Source organism: Ranitomeya variabilis, chromosome 7, assembly GCF_051348905.1.
Source record: "Ranitomeya variabilis isolate aRanVar5 chromosome 7, aRanVar5.hap1, whole genome shotgun sequence".
Lineage (NCBI taxonomy): Eukaryota > Metazoa > Chordata > Amphibia > Anura > Dendrobatidae > Ranitomeya > Ranitomeya variabilis.
Window position 1 is genome coordinate 205,177,177 of NC_135238.1, and position 27,197 is coordinate 205,204,373.

General features: G+C 44.5%; 2 protein-coding genes across 2 annotated transcripts; one reads left to right on the plus strand and one right to left on the minus strand.

Annotated features, from left to right (window-relative positions):
- On the minus strand, positions 1-26,141 carry GORASP2 (golgi reassembly stacking protein 2). The gene is made up of 10 exons (XM_077272729.1): positions 25,861-26,141; positions 12,764-12,844; positions 11,682-11,885; positions 11,476-11,562; positions 11,054-11,184; positions 2,720-2,849; positions 1,834-1,957; positions 1,612-1,695; positions 1,042-1,152; positions 1-754 (listed from the first exon to the last, which is right to left on the minus strand). The coding sequence occupies exons 1-10, from the start codon at positions 25,921-25,923 to the stop codon at positions 498-500; spliced, it is 1,272 nt and encodes a 423-aa protein (XP_077128844.1). The 5' UTR covers positions 25,924-26,141; the 3' UTR covers positions 1-497.
- On the plus strand, positions 15,483-18,224 carry LOC143784458 (uncharacterized). Its single transcript, XM_077272728.1, has 6 exons — positions 15,483-16,111; positions 16,201-16,275; positions 16,383-16,469; positions 16,568-16,784; positions 16,878-17,037; positions 17,149-18,224. Exons 1-6 carry the CDS (start codon positions 15,902-15,904, stop codon positions 18,146-18,148), a joined length of 1,749 nt encoding a protein of 582 aa, XP_077128843.1. The 5' UTR covers positions 15,483-15,901; the 3' UTR covers positions 18,149-18,224.
- Positions 26,142-27,197: the final 1,056 nt, after the last annotated feature.

The following is a 27,197-nucleotide window of genomic DNA, read 5'->3' on the forward strand; positions in this document are numbered from 1 at the left end:
TTTGTGTAAAACTCCAGGATTTTATTGCAGTATGTAAATCGAACATCTTAAATCCTTTCATTTCATACAGTAACGTTCTCTTCACATCCTCGTCCTGAACCATGTATAGACAACGCTGGAATAAAGCATCTGTCCAATGGTGCTGACCTAAACCAATAGAGAAAGCAGTTGTGCGCTGCGGAGAGCCGGTACTACTCCCCCAGGCAGTGGATAAGACAGATACTATACACATAGTAAGAGTGCACGTGCCATAACGTTTTATTCAACAAATTCGACTAATTTTTTTTTTTTCTGCTAAAATAATTTACATCCGTCATCTGTGTAAGGGTTCGGCGTCTGGTCCTGGTCCTTCCTCAATAACCTTGTTTCTTCTTCATAACTAGATTTCTCTGTATTTACAGGTCTCCTACATAAGTACAAACTAGTATGAGATTAATGATTGCATCTGGGAGCACATTCTGTGGCTGAATAAATACAAGAAGCTGGCGGGATCCACGTTAAGAGGATTCAGCCACTGCTACTTCTGTGCTGCTGACGGTAACTTTCTCTGTGGCAGGAAGGCTGGCGCTGCTCGTGCTCTCCATCGTAGATGTGCCATATTCCACGGATGGAGCGGTAATCTGGTCCAGCAGTGATGGAATTGGGTCACTTACAATAGGTGCTAGAGGAAACGGGGGGAACGGAGGATTTACTGAGAGAGGGAGTCCTGCCAGGTTCAGTGCTGGTAAAGGACCAAGAGGTGGCAAGCCGGACACTGCAATAAAGAGTTAAATAATAAAAGTATTAAAGAAATTGCATTGCAATATAAATGCTAAATAACAAATACTGCACATTTACACAAAGCCGTTTTCATGCATGAAGGCAGCAATGAAGCGAATGGAACAATACTGTAGTACCCAGCACAGACTGGATCCATGCAGATGAAGCAATGGAGAAAGGCTGATCATTGGGGATGCCAACTGCTTATCTGATATTTACAGACTACACAAAAGGACAGATCATCAGTATCGTGATCCCAGAAAACTGACGTGTTAAACTTACCACTGTGTGTCAAGTCTGGGAAGCCAGGTCTGGGAATTAGGTTGGGTGCAGGTATGTTAAGATTGGGTAAATTCTGTAATGTGGGAAGTCCAGTGGATAATGGCATGAGACCTGAAGAAATAAGAACAGCGTTAAAGCAAGTCTAGGATAAATTAGTGTGTAATGATTTAACATATTTCATCAATGTATGGTTTATCTTTGTGTAGGTATCACAGCTGCAGATGTAAATGTACATTATAGCGGGGGTTGCGTTGGGTTGATCATACACTTGGGATCCTCCTAAATCAACCAAAACAAAGCTTTGACCTGGCGCAATCAAATATTGCTTCATCAGCCATTCACACATCAAACTCATCGAACTGGTGGAGTTTCAGGAGTCAGATCTGTATTAATCAGACGATAATCAGGATGTCTATTCTGAAAGGAAGTTGTCCAGCCGAGATCAGAAATGGTAGAAATATTTCTCTTCTGTGATCATTCTCTAAAGAGAGCACAGACCTGTATGGTCCTGACTAAATGTTTTACTGGAAAAGCTGAAAACGTATTTACCCAGATTAATGCTGGATTTACCTGGTAGTGAAACAGCTGGATTTAGAGGGCCCGTCGTGAGGGAATGGTTGAGTTGTGGCGTTAATACGGGGACTGTTGGTAAACCTAGAAAAAAAGAGAAATACATGAGACCTTTCTAAGACCAACATATCGTGCAGTGCAGTAACGAGATCACAGCACACAGTAAAAGCCCTCTGATCGGTGGTGTAAACTTAGTCTCGACAGTCTATAAACACAATGTACCTGAGTTAAAAGCACTGGTGACAGCAGGTGGGTTTGCATTAAGTGACAGTCCGGACAGACTTCCTTCAATTCCTGTGGTTGCAACAGGCAATGTTGGAGGGGAATTTACAGATGACAGCTGGACCTAGAAGAAGAATTCATGAAGTACAATACATGACAGCAGTTGTCCCCTCTCACAGATACATACAGAGAACCAAGAACCCATTATCAGAACATCATTTCCAACTTTTTTTTCCCCCAGAGTTGTCCAGTCTAAACAATAAGAGCACATGGATGTAACAGAGGGGATCTCGCCTGGGTGAGCTATGGTACAGAGTTGTTGGGCCATGTATTGATGTGATCATACAAAGACCCTCCATGAGATCAGCCGATCATCGGGGCTCCAGTAGCCGAGCCCTCACCCAGAGATGCAGCATTTACACTACATGTGAACCTACCCTTGGTGCTTTTATATGCAAAGACTTTAGATTGACAACAGATTATGTAGGGTAAGGGCCCCATACACAGACTAATGTGGGCCCGCTGATCTCGACTGTGTCTGCTGATGGTCTGGAGCGTATACGGGCCCTGTCTGACTGATGGTAGTGAGATCTAGATTGGAGGTATCCTAGTTCGGACTGCCAACCTTTCTTTCAGACATAAGTCGGTGGCCTTCTCATAGAGAACACAGGAGTCCTCGGCGTAGTGCGCGCTCCTGTGTATGGCAGAGTCAGTTGAGATGGCTGTCGGCCTAACAATCGGCAATGCATCATTCCGGAGACAGCCATCTTCATGTGTATGGCCGGCCTTTCACACTGTACAATATGACTTGACATTATAACCCAATTCTGTTATGACTTTATAATAAAAAATGAGGGGAAACTGTGATAACACATACAGTACAAACCTCTGTAAATCCATCTTTTAGAGGACTCACAGGCGCCGGTGACTGCCCTGGCAGAGAGATTTTCTTTCCTTCTTCGAATGGTCGTGTAGGTATCCGGTGAAGGTAACCATAACCTATTCCACACCCTAAGCTGTGGAGGAAGGGAGAAAGTTTCATGCAAATGGAAAAAGAAAAATTAATAGGAGTCACTAATCTGTGCTGAAACTTTCTCCTCTAATCAATTTCTATCATTTAAAATTTTGTTCAGAAAAAAAAGAAATGCAGGAAAAACTATCAAAGAAAATTGCAAGAAAATGCATAAATATGGTAGAAACAAAAATCAGAGTCAGTAAATCTGGTCTGGATAAAGTGATGGACTATTGGAGAGGTTTTACTGTAACTGCCTGTATTAAGGAAGCCACCAACGACATTTAGCACAACTTCAATTGAAATCTACATAAACTGTAAAATGAAGGTTCCCCGATTATAAAATATTGGCCAATTATACAGAGTGTATAGAAGTTTTCTTTAATAAATATACGCCTCTTCATATGATTACAGAACACATTACCGAACAGATCAGGTTGACCTGTGCAAACAAAAATCTGATTGCAGCTTTGGATATAAATGAAGAATCATCAATACATATTTCACAAAACGACAAAAGGCGCCTCTCTGCAGTATCACAGCTACAAATTTATGTGGAGGGGGTAACAGCTGATGGGTGGGGGGGTGTCAGATCCCCACTGTTCTCTTGGACAGGTCATCAGTAGTAGAAGGCTGGAGAACACCTTTCCACCAGACAGAGAAAAGCCTTTGCAGCACCGGAGCTGGCTTGTGATTATATATTCTGGCTTGTAGGAAAGAAATTAAACCAGAAAGTGGCCAATACCTGTCCCATACCTATTGAGGGGGATTTTTTTAAAATTTAGATAAAGAATAGATATAGTGAAAAAGCTCAGACACAAACAGGTGCATCCCACAAAATTAGAATATCATCAAAAAGTTAATTTATTTCAGTTCTTCAATACAAAAAGTGAAACTCCTATTATATAGAGTCATTACAAACAGAGTGATCTATTTCACGTGTTTATTTCTGTTAATGTTGATGATAACGGCTTGCAGTCAATGAAAACCCAAAAGTCATTATCTCAGTAAATTAGAATAATAAACAAAAAACACCTGCAAAGGCTTCCTAAGCATTTAAAAAGGTCCCTTAGTCTTTTTCAGTAGCTCCACAATCATGGGGAAGACCAGAAGGCAGTCACTGACACACTCCACAAGGAAAGTAAATTTTGTATTTCATTTGGAAATCAAGGTCCCAGAGTGTGGAGAGGCCACAATCCAAGCTGTTTGAGGTCTAGTGTGAGGTTTCCACAATTAGTGATGGTTTGGGGAGCCATGCCATCTGCTGGTGTAGGTTATTATTATTTATTATTATAACGCCATTTATTCCATGGCGCTTTACATGTGAGGTGCACTGTGTGTTATCAAGACCAAAGTCAGCCAGCCATTTACCAGGAAATTTTAGGGCACTTCTCTCTGCTGACAAGCTTTTAGAGATGGAAATGTCATTCTCCAGCAGGACTTGGCCCCTGTCCACACTACCAAAAGTACCAATACCTGGTTTACAAACAACAGTATCACTGTGCTTGATTGGCAGCAAACTCGCCTGACCTTAACCTCATAGAAAATCTTTGCGGTATTGTCAAGAGGAAGATGAGAGACACCAGACCCAACAATGCAGACGAGCTGAAGGCTGCTATCAAAGCAACCTGGGCTTCCATAACCCCTCAGCAGTGCCACAGGCTGATTGCCTCCATACCACGCCGCATTGATGCAGTAATTGATGCAAAAGGAGCCCTGACCAAGTATTGAGTGCATTTACTGAACATACATTTCAGTAGGCCAACATTTCAGATTTATAAAATCATTTTTCAATCTGGCGTTAAAGAGTACTCTAATTTACTGAGATAATGACTTTTGGGTTTTCATTGGCTGTAAGCCATAATCATCAACATTAACAGAAATAAACACTTGAAATAGATCACTCTGTTAGTAATGACTATATAGTATATATATTTTGATGATATTCTAATTTTATGAGATGCACCTGTAGACCCAATTTATCAAGGCAATTACTCCAGAATTTTGTAGTAAATCACTTTGAAAAGTTGCATATATCTGGCAGAATTGTGAAAATGTGGCAATTTTCATGCCTGTATCGCCCAGCTCCATCAAAATAGGCATTGCTGGGGCGGGATGGCAGACCCTCCCAATGAGTCAGGTGCGTATGACTCCAGCACGCTCAGATTGAACATTGTGGCTCTTGAAGCATTGGGGCCATATTTCCCTGCAGTGTAAAGCAGTAGTGGAAGTATAGGGGTGCAAAAGGTCCTGTAAGGTTTCTTTCAAAGGGGTTAGTTACACGCACAAGCTCATCTTTAAAGGGGTTGTCTGGTCTAAATTGATAAGTCTGTGTGACTGCAGCCGTGCGAATCATCCAGTGCATGTACTGTGCGCTGTGAGAATACGCCATATATTTATTTTTTTTTAGCAGGAATGGCGGTGACGTACATGTTATAAATACTCACAGGCTCACTAGACAGGTTCTGCCCGGGGTATACATATCCATCGCCGTTACAAGCCAAGAAGCCGGCGAATCTTGGCAGCGTGCAGTGTGTGTGCTGGGAGGATTCATATGTCTGCAGTTACACACAGTGAGTGCAGACTTTTCATTTTAGAGACCGGACAACTCCTTTATGAATGCTCTCTCTAAGATAATGAACTGTTTGGACATCCAGTAACTTTCTTTAATCTGTGGCCGGGATCTGGAAACAACAGTTTAACCCCTTCCCGACCCATGACGCCTATGCGGCGTCATGGAATGATCGCATCCCTGCAGATCGGGTGAAAGGGTTAATTCCTATTTTACCCGATCTGCAGGGAGAGGGGGAGTTGTACTTCAGCCTAGGGGGGGTGGCTTTGCCCCCACGTGGCTATGATCGCTCTGATTGGCTGTTGAAAGTGCAACAGCCAATCAGAGCAATTTGCAATATTTCACCTATGAAAATGGTGAAATATTGCAATCCAGCCATGGCCGATGCTGCAATAGCATCTGCCATGGCTGGAAATCATGTTCTGGCCCCCCCCACCGCCCCCGATCTCCTCCCCAGTCGTCCGTTATGTGGCCCGGTCCTCTCCGTCCTCCTGTTCGCTCCCCCGTCCTCCTGCCCGCTCCCCCGTGCTCCTGTCCGCTCCCCCCGTCCTCCGATCCCCCCCCTGTGCTCCGATCCCCCCCCCACCACCCCCTCATACTTACCGATCCTCCCGGTGTCCGGCCGTCTCCTCGCTGGGCGCCGCCATCTTGGAAAATGGCGGGCGCATGCTCAGTACGCCCGCCGAATCTGCAGGCTGGCAGATTCGTTACAGGTACATTTTGATCGCTGTGGTAGGTTCTACCACAGCGATCAAAATAAAAAAAATAATAAATAAACCCCCCCCTTTATCACCCCCATAGGTAGGGACAATAATAAAATAAAATATTTTTTTTTCTTTTTCCACTAGGGTTAGGGTTAGAACTAGGGGTAGGGTTATGGCATGTGCACACAGAGCGGATCGGCCGCGGATCCGCCGCGGATCCGCGGCGGATCGGCGGCGGATCCGCGGCGGATCGGCGGCGGATCGGCGGCGGATCGGCCGCGGATCCGCAGCGGATCGGCCGCGGATCCGCAGCGGATCGGCCGCGGATCCGCAGCGGATCGGCCGCGGATCCGCAGCGGATCGGCCGCGGATCCGCAGCGGATCGGCCGCGGATCCGCAGCGGATCCGCAGCGGATCCGCACCGGATTTGCCGCGGATCCGCACCGGATTTGCCGCGGATCTGCAGCGGATTGGCAGCGGATCCGCAGCGGATCTGCAGCGGATTGGCAGCGGATTGGCCGCGGATCCGCAGCGGATTGGCCGCTGCGAATTCGAAGCAGTTTTCCATCAGGTTTACAGTACCATGTACACCTAAGGACAACCAAATCTGCTGTGCCCATGGTGCGGAAAATTCCGTGCAGAAACGCTGCATTGTATTTTCCGCAGCATGTCAATTCTTTGTGCGGATTCCGCAGCGTTTTACACCTGTTCCTCAATAGGAATCCGCATGTGAAATCCGCACAAAAAAACACTGGAAATCTGCTGTAAATCCGCAGGCAAAACGCAGTGCCTTTTACCTGCAGATTTTTCAAAAATCGTGCGGAAAAATCTCACACGAATCCGCAACGTGGGCACATACCCTTAGGGTTAGGGTTGGAATTAGGGCTAGGGTTGGAAATAGGGTTAAGATTAGGCTTGTGGTTAGGGTTACGGATAGGGTTAGGGGTGTGTTGGGGTTACAGTTGTGGTTAGGGTTGGGATTAGGGTTACGGTTGGGATTAGGGTTAGGATTAGGGTTGGAATTAGGGTTACGGTTGTGTTGCGGTTAGGGTTGTGGTTAGGGGTGTGTTGGGGTTAGGGTTGTGATTAGGGTTATGGCTACAGTTGGGATTAGGATTAGGGGTGTGTTGGGGTTAGTGTTGAAGTTAGAATTGAGGGGTTTCCACTGTTTAGGCACATCAGGGGTCTCCAAACGCAACATGGCGCCACCATTGATTCCAGCCAATCTTGCGTTCAAAAAGTCAAATGGTGCTCCCGCCCTTCCAAGCCCCGACGTGCGCCCAAACAGTGGTTTACCCCCACATTTGGGGTACCAGCGTACTCAGGACAAACTGGGCAACAACTGTTGGGGTCCAATTTCTCCTGTTACCCTTGCAAAAATAAAAAATTACTTGCTAAAACATAATTTTTGAGGAAAGAACAATTATTTTTTATTTTCACGGCTCTGCGTTATAAACTTCTGTGAAGCACTTGGGGGTTGAAAGTGCTCACCACACATCTAGATAAGTTCCTTCGGGGGTCTAGTTTCCAAAATGGGGTCACTTGTGGGGTGTTTCTACTGTTTAGGCACATCAGGGGCTCTGCAAATGCAATGTGACACCCGCAGACCATTCCATCAAAGTCTGCATTTCAAATGTCACTACTTCCCTTCCGAGCCCTGACGTGTGCCCAAACAGTGGTTTACCCCCACATATGGGGTATCAGCGTACTCACAACAAACTGGGCAACAAATATTGGGGTCCAAATTCTCCTGCTACCCTTGTGAAAATAAAAAATTGCTTGCTAAAACATCTTTTTTGAGGAAAGAAAAATGATTTTTTATTTTCACGGCTCTGCGTTGTAAACTTCTGTGAAGCACTTGGGGGTTGAACGTGCTCACCACACATCTAGATAAGTTCCTTGGGGGGTCTAGTTTCCAAAATGGGGTCACTTGTGGGGGGTTTCTACTGTTTAGGCATATCAGGGGCTCTGCAAACGTAACATGATGCCCGCAGACCATTCCATCAAAGTCTGCATTCCAAAACGTCACTACTTCCCTTCCGAGCCCCGGCATGTACCCAAACAGTGGTTTACCCCCACATATGGGGTATCAGCGTACTCAGGAGAAACTGGACAACAACTTTTGGGGTCCAATTTCTCCTGTTACTCTTGCAAAAATAAAAAATTCTGGGCTAAAAAAAATATTTTTGAGGAAAGGAAACACATTTATTATTTTCACGGCTCTGCGTTATAAACTTCTGTGAAGCACTTGGGGGTTCAAAGTGCTCATCACACATCTAGATAAGTTCCCTTGGGGGTCTAGTTTCCAAAATGGAGTCACTTGTGGGGGGTTTCCTACTGTTTAGGCACATCAGGGGCTCTGCAAACGCAACCTGATGCCCGCAGAGCATTCCATCAAAGTCTGCATTTCAAAACGTCACTACTTCCCTTCCGAACCCCGACGTGTGCCAAAACAGTGGTTTACCCCCACATATGGGGTATCAGCGTACTCAGGACAAACTGGACAACAACATTTGGGGTCCAATTTCTCCTATTACCCTTGGGAAAATAAAAAATTCTGGGCTAAAAATCATTTTTGAGGAAAGAAAAATTATTTTTTTATTTTCACGGCTCTGCGTTATAAACTTCTGTGAAGCACCTGGGGGTTATAAGTGCTCACTATGCATCTAGATAAGTTCCTTGGGGGGTCTAGTTTCCAAAATGGGGTCACTTGTAGGGGAGCTCCAATGTTTAGGCACACAGGGGCTCTCCAAACGCGACATGGTGTCCGCTAACGATTGGAGCTAATTTTCCATTCAAAAAGTCAAATGGCACGCCTCCCCTTCCGAGCCTTGCCGTGCACCCAAACAGTGGTTTACCCCCACATATGAGGTATCGGCATACTCAGGAGAAATTGCCCAACAAATTTTAGGATCAATTTTATCCTGTTGCCCATGTGAAAATGAAAGAATTGAGGCTAAAAGAAATTTTGTGTGAAAAAAAAGTACTTTTTCATTTTTGCGGATCAATTTGTGAAGCACCTGGGGGTTTAAAGTGCTCACTATGCCTCTAGATGAGTTCCTTGGGGGGTCTAGTTTCCAAAATGGGGTCACTTGTGGAGGAGCTCCAATGTTTAGGCACACAGGGGCTTTCCAAACGTGACATGGTGTCCGCTAACGATGGAGATAATTTTTCATTCAAAAAGTCAAATGGCGCTCCTTCCCTTCCGAGCCTTACCATGTGCCCAAACAGTGGTTTACCCCCACATGTGAGGTATTGGTGTACTCAGGAGAAATTGCCCAACAAAATTTAGGATCCATTTTATCCTGTTGCCCATGTGAAAATGAAAAAATTGAGGCTAAAATAATTTTTTTGTGAAAAAAAAGTACTTTTTCATTTTTATGGATCAATTTGTGAAGCACCTGGGGGTTTAAAGTGCTCACTATTCTTCTAGATAAGTTCTTTGGGGGGTCTAGTTTCCAAAATGGGGTCACTTGTGGGGGAGCTCCAATGTTTAGGCACACGGGGGCTCTCCAAATGCGACATGGTGTCCGCTAAAGATTGGAGCCAATTTTTCATTGAAAAAGTCAAATGGCGCTCCTTCCCTTCCGAGCCCTGCCGTGCGCCCAAACAGTGGTTTACCCCCACATATGAGGTATCAGCGTACTCAGGACAAATTGGACAACAACGTCCGTGGTCCAGTTTCTCCTTTTACCCTTGGGAAAATAAAAAAAATTTCGCTAAAATATCATTTTTGTGACTAAAAAGTTAAATGTTCATTTTTTACTTCCATGTTGCTTCTGCTGCTGTGAAACACCTGAAGGGTTAATAAACTTCTTGAATGTGGTTTTGAGCACCTTGAGGGGTGCAGTTTTTAGAATGGTGTCACTTTTGGGTATTTTCAGCCATATAGAACCCTCAAACTGACTTCAAATGTGAGGTGGTCCCTAAAAAAAATGGTTTTGTAAATTTTGTTGTAAAAATGAGAAATCACTGGTCAAATTTTAACCCTTATAACTTCCTAGCAAAAAAAAAATGTGTTTCCAAAATTGTGCTGATGTAAAGTAGACATGTGGGAAATGTTATTTATTAACTATTTTATGTCACATAACTCTCTGGTTTAACAGAATAAAAATTCAAAATGTGAAAATTGCGAAATTTTCAACATTTTTGCCAAATTTCCGTTTTTTTCACAAATAAACTCAGAAATTATCGACCTAAATTTACCACTAACATGAAGCCCAATATGTCACGAAAAAAACAATCTCAGAATCGCTAGGATCCGTTGAAGCGTTCCTGAGTTATTACCTCATAAAGGGACACTGGTCAGAATTGCAAAAAACGGCAAGGTCATGAAGGGGTTAAAGAAGGTGTCCTCTTACAGAAAACTTTCATCCGTACACTGATATAGTTATAAAGAAAAACCCACAAGACTCAATATTACTGATCCCCAGGTCCAGCATTGTTTCTTCTCCACTGCTCTAATTCTCGGTTTGACTGCAGTGGTGACCTCACACGGTCGGTGTTAAAGCCAATCACTGAGCTTAGCGGCCTTGTCCTAGGGGATCGGCTATAGCACTATCAGGGTAACCGCTGCAGCCAAACAGCAGGAACAAGAGGTGGAGAAAGAGTGGGATAGTAAGTAATATTCAGTTTGTTGAGAAATTATACAGTGTGTGTGTATATATATATATATATATATATATATATATATATATATTATATCATCATCGTAACGATAAACGTTTTCTAAAGGTTTCTAAAGGAGGACAAACACTTTAATTCCAATGTAGGACCACAACAGGGAAAATGAAGCATCACACAGTGCCCATCGACATCAATGGTCTGACTGCTCCATTCAGGGAAACGATTAAGGGTCTTAACGCTGGGTTTTACAATGTAATCTAATGTGCGTAAAGTGTGATATTGGGATGACAAGTCGGGTCCTCTTACCTTCCCTCCCCACCCCAGGCAGAGTTTGGTGTGATGACCACTTCTCTACAGTTGTCTGTGTCCGTGTTGTACACATACAGTTTTAAAGGCTTTCCTTCATGGGTCTCGATGAGGGAGAACAGATCTTCAGACTGAAAGACACAAATCTTACATTTAGAAAGCGTCCTACATGCACGCGGGAATATCAGCCTACGGATTTGTGATCAGCGAGGTCTGTTAGACGACATCACAAAGTGAACAGTGAACTGAAACGTAGTTTGTACCAAGATGTCGTCAATATCTCGTCTTCCTGTATCAGCGTATGATGACACGGTTGCTAAGCCCTCTGTCTCGACATACATGTGTAGCATTGTTATTAGCAGGTCTTATCTGATGGACATGTATCTCATCTATATGGATACCGTGGTACTTTATACGATTACCTCATTCATTACAGTGTCCGCTCCAATTATGTAGTCTGTGTGGGGTCTCAGACCAGCTAAGGCTGCAGGAGAGTTTGGCTCTACTTCCTAAAAAAAAACAGATTGGTGGGGGGGGGGAAAAAAAAAAAAATAACAAAAAGTTAGGGCAGTCCCTTCAGTAGCAAAAATCATCACCATATAATAACTTCATATGTGGTGTCACTCACCAGTACATGCCAGACATTCTCATTGGCTCCATCAAAGCTACAAAATCTGATGCTGACCCCCAGCAGCCCTTGTCCTCCCCACATATTACTGGGGGTAACCGTCGCCTCCCTCAGCTCCAGTGTCTTGCTGCTATACACCACCATTTTCACAGGCTTCTCGACATTGGCCTTCAGCAGATCCTTCAGTGAGTCATTGTCTTTATTCTATGGAAAGACGAAAAAACAATTTTTAAGATATCAACAAAAAGCAAAAACGACCAGAACTTAAAATCCAGAAGGCTTAATATCATTAAAGGTTTGTTCACACAAGACAGATTTTCAGATGGAAATTGACCTGCGGTGCAGATTTTATGTATTCAGTGTGTTAATTTATCACTAATTTCATCCTAACAAATGGGATTTTTTCGCATTTAAAACGGTGAATATATTTTCCACTTAATGTACGTGCTGTATGGACCCTTTGGAGTCGTCCAGCTAGGACCACCGCATTCCTGGAAAGTTCCCCTGCACAGAATGTAATATTTCACTAGGACGCTTGTTTCTTTGTAGCAAGCTTTTTAGTGTTGGCGTGCAGACCTGTCTACAAGCCCCTAACTGTGCCTTGTTCCAAGTGATTTACACACTAAATAGGAAGTATATGCTCGCCGGGAATCAGACATTGATATAACATCCTGCCCCTAAGGCCAGGTTCACACGTCAGTATTTGTAAGCCGGAGGTGCAAGAAACAGAAAAAGTAGTAAACCGCTTTGTACTGCTTCCACTGCACATCTTTGACCCACTCCTGGTCTTGATTACTGACCAATTTACTATCATGTGAATGTGGCCGAGTCCCTCGACAGCCCCCTAAAGAATATTTTGTGGGGGCCTCACACTACTTAGTGGTCGGTAGTTGTAGATGAATCAGTTTTTCCTGTTGACAGCTAAGGACACAGAGGGCGCCCCTCAAACATCTCGTTGGAGGGGATGTGTAGCGGACCCTCTTACAACTGACAGAAGTCATGTTTTATACATCAAACCTATCCAGGATATACAGAAAATGTATGTAACATCCTGTGTAACCTATAGAAGCGGGATTACTCACCAATCTCAGCCCATTGATGGACACTATAAAGTCAAAGAACGGCTCCAGCCCCGCTCTGTGTCCCGGGGAACTTTCTTGTACCTATTGAGAAAAGAAAACGTCATCGTTGGGTCATTGACACCTTCTCATAGTAGAAAAGGAAAGTAGCACTGATCGATGCAAGTGGACGAGGCATGGCTCTCATTTCGGCAGACTGTAAAGGTTCTTATTTGCAGACTTTTGGTTTATTATATCTGTATGGTTTTGGGGTTTTTTTTTTTTTACAAAAGGTCTGGGTTGTGTGACCAGACATGGCTGCTTTCTCCCTGACACAGTACCGCTGTCTTCCATGCTGTTCACATCTCATAAAACAACTGTTAATAATGATTCTTGGCTGCCATCACGTACTAGAAGAAACAATGTCCGTTTCCTTGACCAACGCTGCTGCCTGGTCCGCTTGTGAATAATTTATGGTGGGCCTTTTACTCTGCAGCCCTCATGGCTCTTGAGTAATGTAGGAATCTTTGTTATCTCTGGTAGGATGCTGCGGCAATGTACAATATCAAAGTCATGTCAGGACTGCAACATCCAGAGAACCACATCACACAGCATTATACATGGGGAGGCCTCTACCGGCATACATAAAAACATAGAGAGGGAATCTGTCATTAGGATCAACCCTCCTAAGCCGTATATATGGTCATGCAGGTCACATGAAACCGAATAAAATGATACCTTGATATCTGTGAGCTGATGTCTTAAGGCCCCGTCTCACTTAGGCTACTTTCACACTAGCGTTAACTGCATTACGTTTCAAAACGTCTTTTTTCAGAAAAAACGCATCCAGCAAAACTTTTTGCTGGATGCGTTTTTTTCCCATAGACTTGTATTGGCGACGTATGGCGACGGATTGGCATACGTCGTGTACGTTTTACGACGGATGCGTCGAAATTTGGCGACACGTCGTCTCAAAAAAACGTAGATTATAACGTTTTTTGTCTCCGCCTAAAAAACGTGTCGCGACGCATCCTGCGGCATACGTCGTTGGCTGCAATGGAAGCCTATGAGCGACGGATGCGTCGGGACACGTCGTACGACGCAATGCAGCGCTGCAATACGTTTTTTTTACACTGAGCATGCTCAGAAGAAGTATTTTGTTGCCAATTGGCCAGACACCCCCAAATCTATATAAACCTGGCCTGGGCCTTGAACCCCACATATGCCAGCAAGACACAGAGAAGCAAAGAAGCCTGCCAGCAAGAGCCAGCCTGCCACAAGACCCCAGCCAAGCACAAGACCCCAGCCAGCCTGTCACAAGACTGCAGCCAGCCTGCCACAAGACTCCAGCCATCCTGCCACAAGACTCCAGCCATCCTGCCACAAGACTCCAGACATCCTGCTACAAGACTCCAGCCACCATAGCCAGTGTGAGTATTGCAATTTTAGTGTGCATCTGTGTGCCTGTGCATTTCTGTGTGTATGAGGTACTACTGACTACAGCAAGAGCTTAAAACCTGAAGAGAACCTGAGGCCTGCCATCGTCCTGCACCAGCCAGTGCCATGCTAGAGTCCAGATCCACCATGATGCCAGCCACTGTGAAGACCTGCTGCTTCAGCCAAAGGATTGTCAGCCTTTTGTATGTGTGTGTGTGTGTGTATGCGTCTTCTGATTGGTTTCACCTTTCTGCCTTTGTTGTACATATGTGTATTTGCATAAAGCTATGTGCGTGCATGTGTATGTGTGCATTTTTGGACGGCTGTGTGCTTTTGTACCATGTGCCTGCACCATATTATGCCTTTGCCAATTTTATGCCTGTTCATGTGGGAGGGTATGTGTCCATGTGCAGGATTGCATCAGGATGTGGTCAGGATTTTCCATCAGTATTTGTACGCCAAAACCAGGAGTGGGTGATAAAAGCAAAAGTGTGCCTGTTTTCGTATTATACTTTACCTAATTTTTACACTCCTGGTTTTGGCTTACAAATACTGATGGGAAATCCTGCCCAAATTCTGATGCGATCCTGAATGTGGACACATACCATGCATGTTTTTTGGGTACGTCTTGTTGATGGCATGTGCATTTGTCCATGCTGTATAATTGGTTATTTGCCTTTTTCTGATGTATTGACTGTATAGTGGTCTGTGCAGCATGTGGTTTAATTTTTTTTTTTTTTTTTTTAAATCTGATGTGTTTTTTAAAAAAGTCTAGCGGTGTGCAGCTTGTGGTTTGAATGTGTGAGTGTGGGGTTTTTCTATTTAATAAAAGTGTTGAATTTTTTTTTATTACAGTTATAACCATTTGCAGTTGAAGTACTTGTATTTAAAATAAAGAGCATGTCAGCTCCTTGTGATTTTTAAAAAAAAAAGTGCAAAAAAAAAATTATAATAAAATGTTTATTAAAAAAATGTCCGTAGTATTATTTCATAAAGGTAAATTTAAAACTGGTGTATGTACCAATGGTTACACATGCAATACAGGGTTGGTTGAGGGCTCATTTTTTTTAATAAAGGTTAACCTGTAAAGTATTTTTTTTTTTTTTTTTGGGGGGGGAGAGGTTATTTATTTTAAATAAAATGTGTCAAATATATTTTTTCATGGTGTTAACATTAAAAAATTTTGTTTTTTGGGACATGGAAATGAATGGTATAACGTGCAACTTTTTGGGGGGGTTTTGGTGTTCACCTGTATGAACATTTCTGACATCATTTTAGTAGGGTGTTTATCATTGAACATTACCTAGTTCAGGGGGTGGTCTAACTATAGATCCATTATACATATAACAGATAAACCAGGACACAGCCGCTGCCCACCAGGACACAGCCACTGCCCACCAGGACACAGCCGCTGCCCACCAGGACACAGCCGCTGCCCACCAGGACACAGCCACTGCCCACCAGGACACAGCCGCTGCCCACCAGGACCACAGCTAAAGAGCTAGAAGTAAGTTTTGAAGACCCCAATCTGCTACTTCAATGTGTCGAGCAGATTGCAAGTGTGTCTTTAACTTACAGAACCACCAGGACACAGCCGCTGCCCACCAGGACACAGCCGCTGCCCACCAGGACACAGCCACTGCCCACCAGGACACAGCCGCTGCCCACCAGGACCACAGCTAAAGAGCTAGAAGTAAGTTTTGAAGACCCCAATCTGCTACTTCAATGTGTCGAGCAGATTGCAAGTGTGTCTTTAACTTACAGAACCACCAGGACACAGCCGCTGCCCACCAGGACACAGCCGCTGCCCACCAGGACACAGCCACTGCCCACCAGGACACAGCCACTGCCCACCAGGACACAGCCGCTGCCCACCAGGACCACAAAACGATGTCCTCTTCTGACAGCCCTCCTCCACAGCAACAGCGTGTATCGGTAAGTTAACACAAAATTTTTTTTTTTTTTTAAATTTCTTTAAATTAAATTTTTATGGATAACTACATGCATACATTATGTTTCAACAGGAAGCTGAATCAGATGAGGAGCTGTCAGAAGGGGGCGAGACGGGTGGAGAGATGCAAGTGGAGGAGGAACCAAGTGTAAGTAGTGGTGAAACAGTTGCTTCGCACATCACACTGCACCATACACAAAACAGATTACTAAACACCTGCCTACCTTAACTGAGAATTTGTTTCCTTCATTTCAGGCTGCTGCTGCTGCTCCTGCTGCTGCCGCTGAAGGCTCTCCCAGACAGTCCCAGAGTCGGCGGACTCGTCGCCACGGTCGGCCATCAGTGAGTTTTTTTTTTTTTGGGGGAGGGGGATTCTATTGGTACTTTAGTATTTCAGTGTACTAATTTGTTTGTTTTCCTTTTTTTTTTTTTTGACACAGGCTTCACAGCGTGCTCCCGCAGAAGAGGAGGATGATGATGATGATGACATTGATGTAGACTGTCTCATCGAGGAGGTTCGTGAGCGGGAGCCGCTGTGGAACATGGCTGACCGCAGGCATGCAGATACCGGTGTCACCCGTCGGCTCTGGGACGAAGTGTGTCGCACCCTGTTTCCAAGGCGGGAGAGCCTTCATCCTCAGCAGCAGAGCAAACTAGGTAAGTATTCACTTTCCAGTGATGTTTTGAGCTGACTGTAATGTATTGCATTTACCAATTTTTTGTTTTTTCTTTTGATTCTTGTCTTCACAGTTGGAAAGGTTAGGAAGCGGTGGCGGTCACTGAGGGATCGCTTTAAGAGGGAATTCAATGATGAGATGAAGGCCCCGAGTGGCTCTGCAGGAAGGAAGAGGAGCAGATATAAATATGGCCAGGCCCTCTCCTTCCTGAGGCGAACAATGCTGAGCAGAGTGTAAGTATTCTACAGCCCAATTATAACCATGTTAACCTGTCTACTTAGTTTGCTTTCAGTCAGGGCTTTTTCATTCCAATGTATTAATTTCTTTTGTTTTTTCTTTCACAGCACCTTCTCCAGCCACCGGGCGCCTGCATCTTCCTCTGCGCCCTCTGGAGCGATCCCTCCTGAGTCCGCCACTGAGGGCCACGTCGGTAGGCCCCACACCTCTGTCCCCTCCTCTGACCCCTCTGTCCTCTCCTCTGACCCCTCTGTCCCCTCCACTTCATCCGCCCCAAGCAGTGGAGCATTATTGCAGGCTTCATTGCTCGCATCTGATGCTGAACAGTTAGCGTTCCCTTTACCCCACCCCTCTGATCCTGCCACCTCGAGACCACCATTAGGTTCGTGGCGGCAGCGCCAGAGGGGTCAGGAAAGGAGCTATGCTCCTGAGTTCTTACACCTGAATGCATCCTTCCAAGGCTCTTTCAAAATTTTGGGAGAGCAAGTGACTGCTGGTTTCAACATGGTGCAATCACGCATCAGTGAAACAAGCCAGGAAACCAGCAGTCGCTTGGATAGGCTGCATTCAGCTGTAAGTCCCGATCCGGCCAACCTTTTTTTCCAATCCATGCTCATGAGCATGGAGAAGCTTTCTTTTGAGCAACAGATGCGGGTAATGAATACCTGCCATAATGCTGCACTGCAGGCCATTAATGAATCGACCCACACACCTCACCACACCTCCACTCCAATTCCACACCATACCCCCCATTACCAAACCCAGCCCCAATACCCACACCAGCAGCATTACCAAACCCAGCTCCAATCCCCACACCAGCACCATTACCAAACCCCACGCCACTCCCACTACCCTACCCAGTCACAATACCCGACCCAGTCCCCACAACAATCCCGGCCCCTAGACCAAATTACTTCCCCAATGTTTTCCTTACTGAACTTTTCTCTTCCACCTACCCCAACACCACCCCCCTCTGGTCAGCCTCTTGGTTTAACCCCCACTTCCACTGCACCCCAAACAAGTAGGGTTTCCCCACCTATCGACGTGGTCCAACCTTCCGGCACATCCTCCTCTCATATCTCCACCCAACACTTTGAAAATTTGTAAAGTGTGTAAATAAGATTCTAAAAAATGTTCTAATTTTTCTATAAAAATGTTGGAAAATATATATATATTTTTTTGGCAAAACAAAAAAAAAAAAAAAAAAAAAGAGTTAAAATAAATTTCTGATTACAATTCTACTCTTTGTGTGTGTGTGGATTTATTAAGGTAATATAATAAAAAAAGGTTTAATAAAAACAAACACCAGACATGTAAAGGGTATAACATAATGGTTTTACTAGCAAGAAAACCACGCTTTTGGGCCTTTTTTTTGGGGGGGGGGGCAGAAACACTTTTTTTACATAACCAAAACACATGGGAAACAGGTTACACATGGGAAACAGGTTACACAATCATGTCTTGCCACGGGATCCGCCCGACAGGTGAGACAAAATAATCGGCAAACTGGTCCCTCATCCTTGTAACTGAACTTGTAGAGCGAACCGAGCTGCTGCGGTAGTCCCACAAGGTGGTCTCCAACTCTTCATCATCCAAAGAAACGGGCTCCTTTGACAGGACAAAGTTGTGGAGCACCACACAGGCTTTAACTACCTCGTCTATAGTTGTTGTTTTCAGCTTGATAGCCGTCAGCAGAACTCGCCACTTCGCCGTCAATATGCCAAAGGAACACTCCACTACTCTTCGTGCTCTAGTAAGCCGGTAATTAAAGACCCGCTTGGTATGGTTTAAGTTCCGGCTACTGTACGGTTTCAGTAGGTGCAGCGACAGTTGAAAGGCTTCATCACCTACAAAGACATATTCCAGGGCTGGGTCATTTGTTCCTGGCAGTGGTCTGGCTGGCGGGAAATCGTAGCTCTCTCCATAAAGGCAACGACCCATCGGAGAGTTTTTAAACACTTGCGAATCATTGGACCGTCCATACGCTCCAATGTCCACGGCAAGGAACCTGCAGTTGGCGTCTGCAATAGCCATAAGGACGATGGAGAAATACTTCTTATAATTATAATACTCCGATCCTGTTCCTGCCGGTTTCGCAATCCTTATGTGTTTCCCGTCAACTGCACCCACACAATTAGGGAAATTGCAAATTTGCTGAAACTCTTCAGCACTTCGCAACCAGATTTCCGTGGATGGTTGGGGGATATACTCTGGTTGCAAAGTGGTCCAAACAGCCCGACATGTGTCCTTCACTATTCCAGAGATAGTTGAAATGCCCAGCCTGAACTGATAATGGAGCGAAGTCATAGATTCACCCGTAGCTAGGAAACTTTATAAAAAAAAAAAAAAAAAAAATGTTAAAAATTGTTTGTCTGTGCAATTTTTTATAATATGGCACTGTTAATTTTTTTTAAAATGACAGGAGACCCAATAAAACCAGCATGAATCCGGTGTAAAAAAACAGTGGAATGTCCGCCAAGAAAACCCAAATTACATGCTGCAGAAAATAGTGCGCAATATGTCAGCGCAGTATTGTCTGCAGCATGTAATATAACATTCAAAATGACCAATGACAGGAAAAAAGCAGTTGCATGTCATCAAACCCAAAAAACCCAAAAAAAAAAAAACTGCAGAAAATGCAACGCAATATTTCAGCGCAGTATTTTCTGCAGTCTGTTATCTAACATTCAATATGAGCAATGACATTTAAATAAAGCAGTTGAATGTCCGCCAAGAAAACACAAACTACATGCTGCAGAAAATAGTGCGCAATATGTCAGCGCAGTATTGTCTGCAGCATGTAATATAACATTCAAAATGACCAATGACAGGAAAAAAGCAGTTGCATGTCATCAAACCCAAAAAAACCAAAAAAAAAAAAAACTGCAGAAAATGCAACGCAATATTTCAGCACAGTATTTTCTGCAGTCTGTTAACATTCAATATCAGCAATGACATTTAAATAAAGCAGTTGAATGTCCGCCAAGAAAACCAAAACTACATGCTGCAGAAAATAGTGCGCAATATGCCAGCGCAGTATTTTCTGCAGCATGTAATATAACATTCAATATCAGCAATGAAATAAAAAAAAGAGGCTTACCGCAGGGTCACCATCAGCCGCTCCGCCGGTGTGATGGCAAGCCTCATCCTTGTGTCCTGTCTTCGGATGACATCCTCCAGTTTTGCAAGCAAAAAATCAAAATGTTCAATCCTCATCCGCACGTAGTTGTGGAATTTGTGTGGATTGTGCCGCAACTCCAGGTACAGAGTGGACTGGACACCCCGGGTCATCCGTAGTTGATTAATCGGATGAATCCACATTCGTCTTCGTCTCCGTTGCTGCAGAAGCATCCTACGCCTTTCCGCTGCCGCCTCCTTCTCCCGCACTATGATATCCAGGCGATTTGTCTCAAAGATAACGTCGGTAACCAAACTAGCAATCCTCCCAAGAACACCTTCCATCGCTGCCACAAAACTAAAACCCACAAAGATGGGCTGTAAATACAGTACTATATAGTTTTTCAAATTTTCCAGTAGCCAATCAAATTTTGGGAGCCTCCCCTTTTAAAAACGGATCCGTCGGAAAAACGGATACAACGGATGGTAAAACGGATACAACGTATGCAACGCATCCAGTATTTTCGACGGAAACGTTTAGCGGATTTGCGACGGATCCGTCGAAATGCTGGATGCGTGGCATACGTTTGTCACCGTTTTTCACTTTTTTGACGCATCCGTTTTTTCGGCCAAAAAACGGATTTGCGACGTAATGCAGTTAACGCTAGTGTGAAACTAGCCTTAGCGACGCTAAAGCGATCCCGACAACGATACGACCTGTCAGGGATCGTTGCTGCGTCGCTATGTGGTCGCTGGTGAGATGTCAAACAGTGAGATCTTCCCAACGATCGCTGCTGCGATCTCACTGTTTGACATCTCACCAGCGACCTGTACAACGATGTCACATGGGAGCTATTATGACGATTCAGTGTCTGAGTCGTCAACGAGGTCGTTGGTAAGGTGTCAAACACAGCGATGTGTGCTACCCAGCGGGACCTCAACGATCAAAAAAAGGTCCAGGCCATTCCGACACGACCAGCGATCTCACAGCAGGGGCCTGATCGCTGCTACGTGTCACACATAGCGAGATCGCTACGGAGGTCGCTGTTGCGTCACAAAACTTGTGACTCAGCAGCGATCTCGCTTAGTGAGACGGGGGCTTAATTCCAGAGAAGTCAGCGTTATTGTTAATATGTAAATGAGCTGTTAAGAACTATGGGCCGGACATAGATCTCCCAGAGAATCTGTCTCCAGAGCTTATATTAAATGAAAGGAGACATTGCCAGTGTGAGACATGTAATGACTGACCGTCTGCTCTCCTGATCTACATGTCTCACACTAGTAACACCTCCTTTCATTTAATATAATCTCTGGAGACAGATTCTCAGGGAGAGCTATGTCCGGCCCATAGATCTTAACAGCTCATTTGCAAATAAGAAAAACTTCTCAGGAACAAAACATCAGATATCACAGATATGAAGGTGTAATTTTATTCAGCTTCCTATGACCTGCATGCCCATATAGACAGCTTAGGAGGGATGATCATACGGACAGATTCCCTATACATTAGCCATACACCATAGGTAGCCAATCGCTGGTTCTGACTTCACTCTCTCCACTCTCGGCTTGGACGAGCATGCACGATTTCCCAATAAAAAGAGGGAAATAAGCTGCCACCAGACACCTGTATGAATAAAGCTTTAGACACACTGAAATCCACCATGCTCTACCCCTTCTTTCCTGTGGACATCTGCTGTCAGGACACCCCCATATGGATAAATGGCCCCGCATAGAATCCATACATTTGGCCAACGATGTATCGTGTATGTGCCCTGCAGACAAATCCTTCTCGAATACCTTCAGTTCACTTATGAGGGATGTGGGGCTAATTGATCAGGATCTGTATTTTAGCTGCGAGCTACATCAAGATGGTGAAAAAGTCGACCACTATAGCGACGTGATGCCATGAAATATGTCATGGGCGATGGAAGTATGCTGTGCTGCAGAAATGACAAGCCACGATGGAATGTTGGTTTATTGTCAACGCGTTTCACAGTCACTCCGACTCCATCAGCACAACCACAAATGAAAACCTTTACTTAGTGGTGGTCCGGAAGAAGGAGTCGGAGTGACTGTGAAACGCGTTGACAATAAACCAACATTCCATCGTGGCTTGTTATTTCTCCGGCGGTACAGCATACTTCCATCTCCCGTGGCATATTTCTTATACAACTCTCTAACAGCTGCAGCAGCTGAAATTTACGCATTTTTGTGGTTGTGTCTTGCAAAATCCTTTAAGGTGAGCATAACTAAGCATAATTATCTATTGATCCATCATCATTACTTGGATAAGACCCTACTGCATTTCTCTCGATGCCATGAGATAAATACCTACCTCCTAAGGCTACTTCCACATTAGCGTCGTGCACTGCACATCGCTATGCGACGTTGCGGCACACTGACGCAAGCTGTGAATGCGCCGCACAATGGGGGCAGCGGATGCAGTTTTTCAACGCATCCGCTGCCCCATTGTGAGGTGCGGGGAGGCGGGGGCGGAGTTCCGGCCGCGCATGCGCGGTCGGAAATGCTGCAGACGACACACCAAAAAACGTTACAAGCAACGTTTTTTGGTGGTGACGGTCCGACGCAACCGTCGCACGACGGTTGCGACGTGTGGCACTGCGTCGCTAATAAAAGTCTATGGAGAAAAAACGCATCCTGCAAAATGACGCATAGCGACGTGCAGTGCACGACGCTAGTGCGAAAGTAGCCTAAGCATGGATGGGAAACGATGACATGGACTGTGGCTACAATAACGTGCATTATACAGACCATTATTCCTACAATAATAGGCAAAAGTACAAGTAATGGCGTCCTGGCTCAGAATACCGTCCAGCCCCTGCATCCACCTGCAGAGAACACGGAGGCACAAACTCATTTTTACTTTACATCTACATTTGGGAGGATTTGCAGTAACTCCGTCACTGCAGGAAATACAAATACTAACTTTGCTTTTTTTTTTAGATCACTGGTAACAAAAGAAAAATATTTCAAGTTTCTAAAAATGTCCTTAGATCTGGTTAAACAGGTTAACCCCAGCGTGATATATTTGCTTTCCAATCAGCACAATGTAAACTGACCCAATGGCCTCATTTTCAGCGATGTGAAGAAATACAGCGGAAACCGAGCAGAATACAATCTATTCATTCAGTAATGGGATCCTGAATCACGTGTCGCCCCCATTCATCCCGGCGATACAGGACCCATTCTACTGAAGATCCCGGCTATATTTTGTGCATAGACTAACAGAAAACCCACAACCATCAAGGTTTCGGATACATTGGTGATTTTTGCAGAGCACCACATCACTTACAGGTGAATCAGCTTCTCTGTACCTTGTATGCCTGACAAAAAAAAAATGGCCTGCTTCATTGCTCTCCATATCACAGATCTATTCTTTGCAACTACAAGACTTCAATGGGAGAATGTCTCTTGTGAGTGGCACCAAATGAGGTACGGTGTCACACGAAGTGCATGAGGCCCGAACGCTGTATTCACCTTCCATTTGCAACTAATCATGTGCGAATGACTGTACCCGACTTCTAGAACCCCAAGCAAACAGCTGAGTGATGACTGGATCGTGATGAGTGCACGTGCTGGGATAAGGTGTTATCTGCGCATGCTTGAGTGCAAACAGAGTGTATAATATGTTCGAGTCCCCACGGCTGTACGTCTCAGACATTATCGGCACTGTCTACAATGGAGCTCACAATCTACATGTCCCATCAGTCTTTGGAGTGTGGGAGGAAACCTGAGAACCCGGAGGAAACCCACACAAACACAAGGAGAACATACAGACTCCTTGATGTTGATCTTAGTGGGATTTGATCCTAGGATCCCCAACACTACAAAGCAACAGTGCTAACCACTGAGCCACCCTGCTGCACAATAGCTTATAGCAGACACACAATGGTCTCATGAATAACTTTACGGATACGGTATTAGGCCTGATTCACACATCTGTGTTGTATCCGGTTTTTTTTCACAGATACAACACGTACCCAGTATAATCTATGGCAGGGGTGTCAAACTGCATTCCTCGAGGGCTGCCAACAGGTCATGTTTTCAGGATTTCCTTGTACTGCACAGGTGATAATTTAATCACCTGCACAGAATGATTCCAGCACCTTGTGGAATGCTAAGGAAATCCTGAAAACATGACCTGTTGGCGGCCCTCGAGGAATGCAGTTTGACACCTCTGATCTATGGTGACATTCACATGTTCCTTTTTTTGTCCAGCAGCACGGATGAAAACTATCAATACAAATCTATAGGTCCATGAAAACAACATATAGCACTCAGATTGCATCCGTGCGCTGTCCGTGTTTAACACTGCAAAGTATAGGAGAAGCTCCGAAATTCATTTCTTTATGCAACCGTGATAAACACTGATGGTTTATGTACCCGTGTGCCTTGTGTTTGCTCATGTTTAATGTATTTGTCTATATTTGCCCCGTATTCACATGTAAAGCGCCATGGACTAAATGGCGCTATAAAAATGTATAATAATAATAATAAAAATGGACACTGACCAAACACTATGGTAAAAAACTTGCACACAGACCAAACACTGTTGGTAAAAATGGACGCACGGATCCATAACACTAATGACACCAGTATAATTTTTTCACATACCCGTGTGAATGAGGTCTTACTAGAACAAAAGCGTTACTGAAAATCTGGAGGCGGCCACAGGGAAATCAGGCAGATTTTGGAACAGATTTTCCTGTGGCTTTGACAAATGAAAAACCCTGTACACTCACCTTCCCTATTTCTGTACCCGGCCACTATGCAAAAAAGAAGGGGCACGCCAACTTCGTTTTCATTATCCATATACATTTCATGTCTTGAATACTTCACAATAATTGTAACGATCACCACTGTGAATGACACTGAGCAGACTGCGATGGGGCTCTAAACGCTTCCCGGCTGTAGCAGGAGCGATGGTGTGGACGGACGGCATGGAGATCCACGCACTATGATTAGAGACGCGGCCTGATGATCCAGGTACCACACGCGACCGCCGCAGCCTGCGACTAGCCACCACATGGTGATGTGTGCACATGACAGGTGATCGCTGGAGGCCGGGGTCCTGACTGCTGTTATCAGACCGGGGATCGGGGAAGCAGGCACTACACAGGCATTCTCATTTGTATTCTATACTGCATTTTTTTATTATTTTTTCACGTTAGCTCCCATTTTACAGGTTTTGTTGCTGATGTTTAATTTCTCACTGAATTTAATGTAATTTGAAATAAAAAGTGATCAAAACGTTATATGTAATAAAAAATATCAGCTCGTCACACAAAAATAAATAAATAAAAACATTCCGGGTGTCAAAACAGCAACAGGAATCACAGTACAGCCATGGCCAGAGGAAAATGAAGAGATGGCTCCTTAGAAGAAGGGAATGACTAGCACTACACTGGACACCCCCTTGGCAGGTGGCCTCACCCTCACACCCCCACACTGCTGCCCATCCCCAGAAATGGAGCCAGCAATACCGGGAAGATACCATTATACTGCAGGGGGGGGGTGAGGTTTCCTGTACTGCCGGCAGCATTACCTATGGTCACTAGATGTACACAGAAGCCTGCACCTAGTAATAACCACACCAGAACCATCAGGCCCGCACAAATCCACATACCCCAAGGCCTAGGAGAGAGAGCAGCCAGCCGGATCCGTGCACCCCGCATACATACCCGCAGGACGTGGTAGCCTTCCGTCCCTCCGCCGGGGATCTCAACGCTCTGCGAACCCCCCATATTGCACCCCCCTTAGGCGGCGGTGGCGACCCCCGGACTGGACGCTCCCGGTGCCGGTGACACAACGCACTGATGCGGCGACAGCTTGTTACGTGGCACACTAGCGGCCCCGGTGTCTGCTGGGAGCGCAGTGTATCGCGCCTAGCGGTTTCGCCACAGCGCCATCTGGCGGGCTCCTCGGAGAATGCGCGTAACACAGACCGAGACAGTATCACACTGAGGATCAGCGCTGGGGATTGTGTCCATCTTTATTTGTTTATTTATTTTATTCCATTATTTATTTATTTATTTACATTTATATTTAACCCCTTAGTGACAGCGCCAATTTGGTACTTAATGACCGGGCCAAATTTTACAATTCTGACCACTGTCACTTTATAACTCTGGAACGCTTTATCGGATCCCGCTGATTCTGAGATTGTTTTTTCGTGACATATTGTACTTCATATTAGTGGTAACATTTCTTCGATATTACTTATTTATGAAAAATTCGGAAATATGGCGAAAATTTGTAAAATTTTTCAATTTTCAAACTTTGTATTTTTATGCCCTTAAATCAGAGAGTTATGTGACAAAATAGTTAATAAATAACATTTCCCACATGGCTACTTTACATCAGCACAAATTTGAAAAAAAAAATAAAAAATTTGTTAGGAAGTTATAAGGGTTAAAAGTTGACCAGCGATTTCTCATTTTTGCAACAAAATTTACAAAACCATTTTTTTTAGGGACCACCTCACATTTAAAGTCACTTTGAGGGGCCTATATGGCTGAAAATACCCAAAAGTGACACCATTCTAAAAACTGCACCCTTCAAGGTGCTCAAAACCACATTCAAGAAGTTTATTAACCCTTGACGTGCTTCACAGCAACTGAAACAATGTGGAAGGAAAAAATGAACATTTAACTTTTTTTTGCAAACATTTTACTTCGGAACCAATTTTTTTTATTTTCACATGGGTAACAGGAGAAATTAGACCACGAAAGTTGTTGTCCAGTTTGTCCTGAGTACGCCGATACCCCATATGTGGGGGTAAACCACTGTTTGGGCGCACGGGAGAGCTTGGAATAGAAGGAGCGCCGTTTGACTTTTTCAATGCAGAATTGGCTGGAATTGAGATCGGACGCCATGTCGCATTTGGAGAGCCCCTAATGTGCCTAAACAGTGGAAACCCCCCACAAGTGACTCCATTTTGGAAACTAAACCCATTAAGGAACTTATCTAGATGTGTGGTGAGCACTTTGAACGCCCAAGTGCTTCACAGAAATTTATA

Bases quoted from the DNA above. Each gene is read 5' to 3' on its own strand.
- LOC143784458 (XM_077272728.1), top strand. From the start codon at position 15,902: ATGTGTCGAGCAGATTGCAAGTGTGTCTTTAACTTACAGAACCACCAG. The intron at 16,112-16,200 runs GTAAGTTAACAC...ATGTTTCAACAG, and splicing joins CACAGCAACAGCGTGTATCG to GAAGCTGAATCAGATGAGGA. The intron at 17,038-17,148 runs GTAAGTATTCTA...TTTCTTTCACAG, and splicing joins CGAACAATGCTGAGCAGAGT to CACCTTCTCCAGCCACCGGG.
- GORASP2 (XM_077272729.1), bottom strand. From the start codon at position 25,923: ATGGGGGGTTCGCAGAGCGTTGAGATCCCCGGCGGAGGGACGGAAGGC. The intron at 11,185-11,475 runs GTAATCGTATAA...TGTGTCTTTCAG, and splicing joins CGGACACTGTAATGAATGAG to TCTGAAGATCTGTTCTCCCT. The intron at 1,153-1,611 runs GTAAATCCAGCA...TTATTTCTTCAG, and splicing joins TCCAGCTGTTTCACTACCAG to GTCTCATGCCATTATCCACT.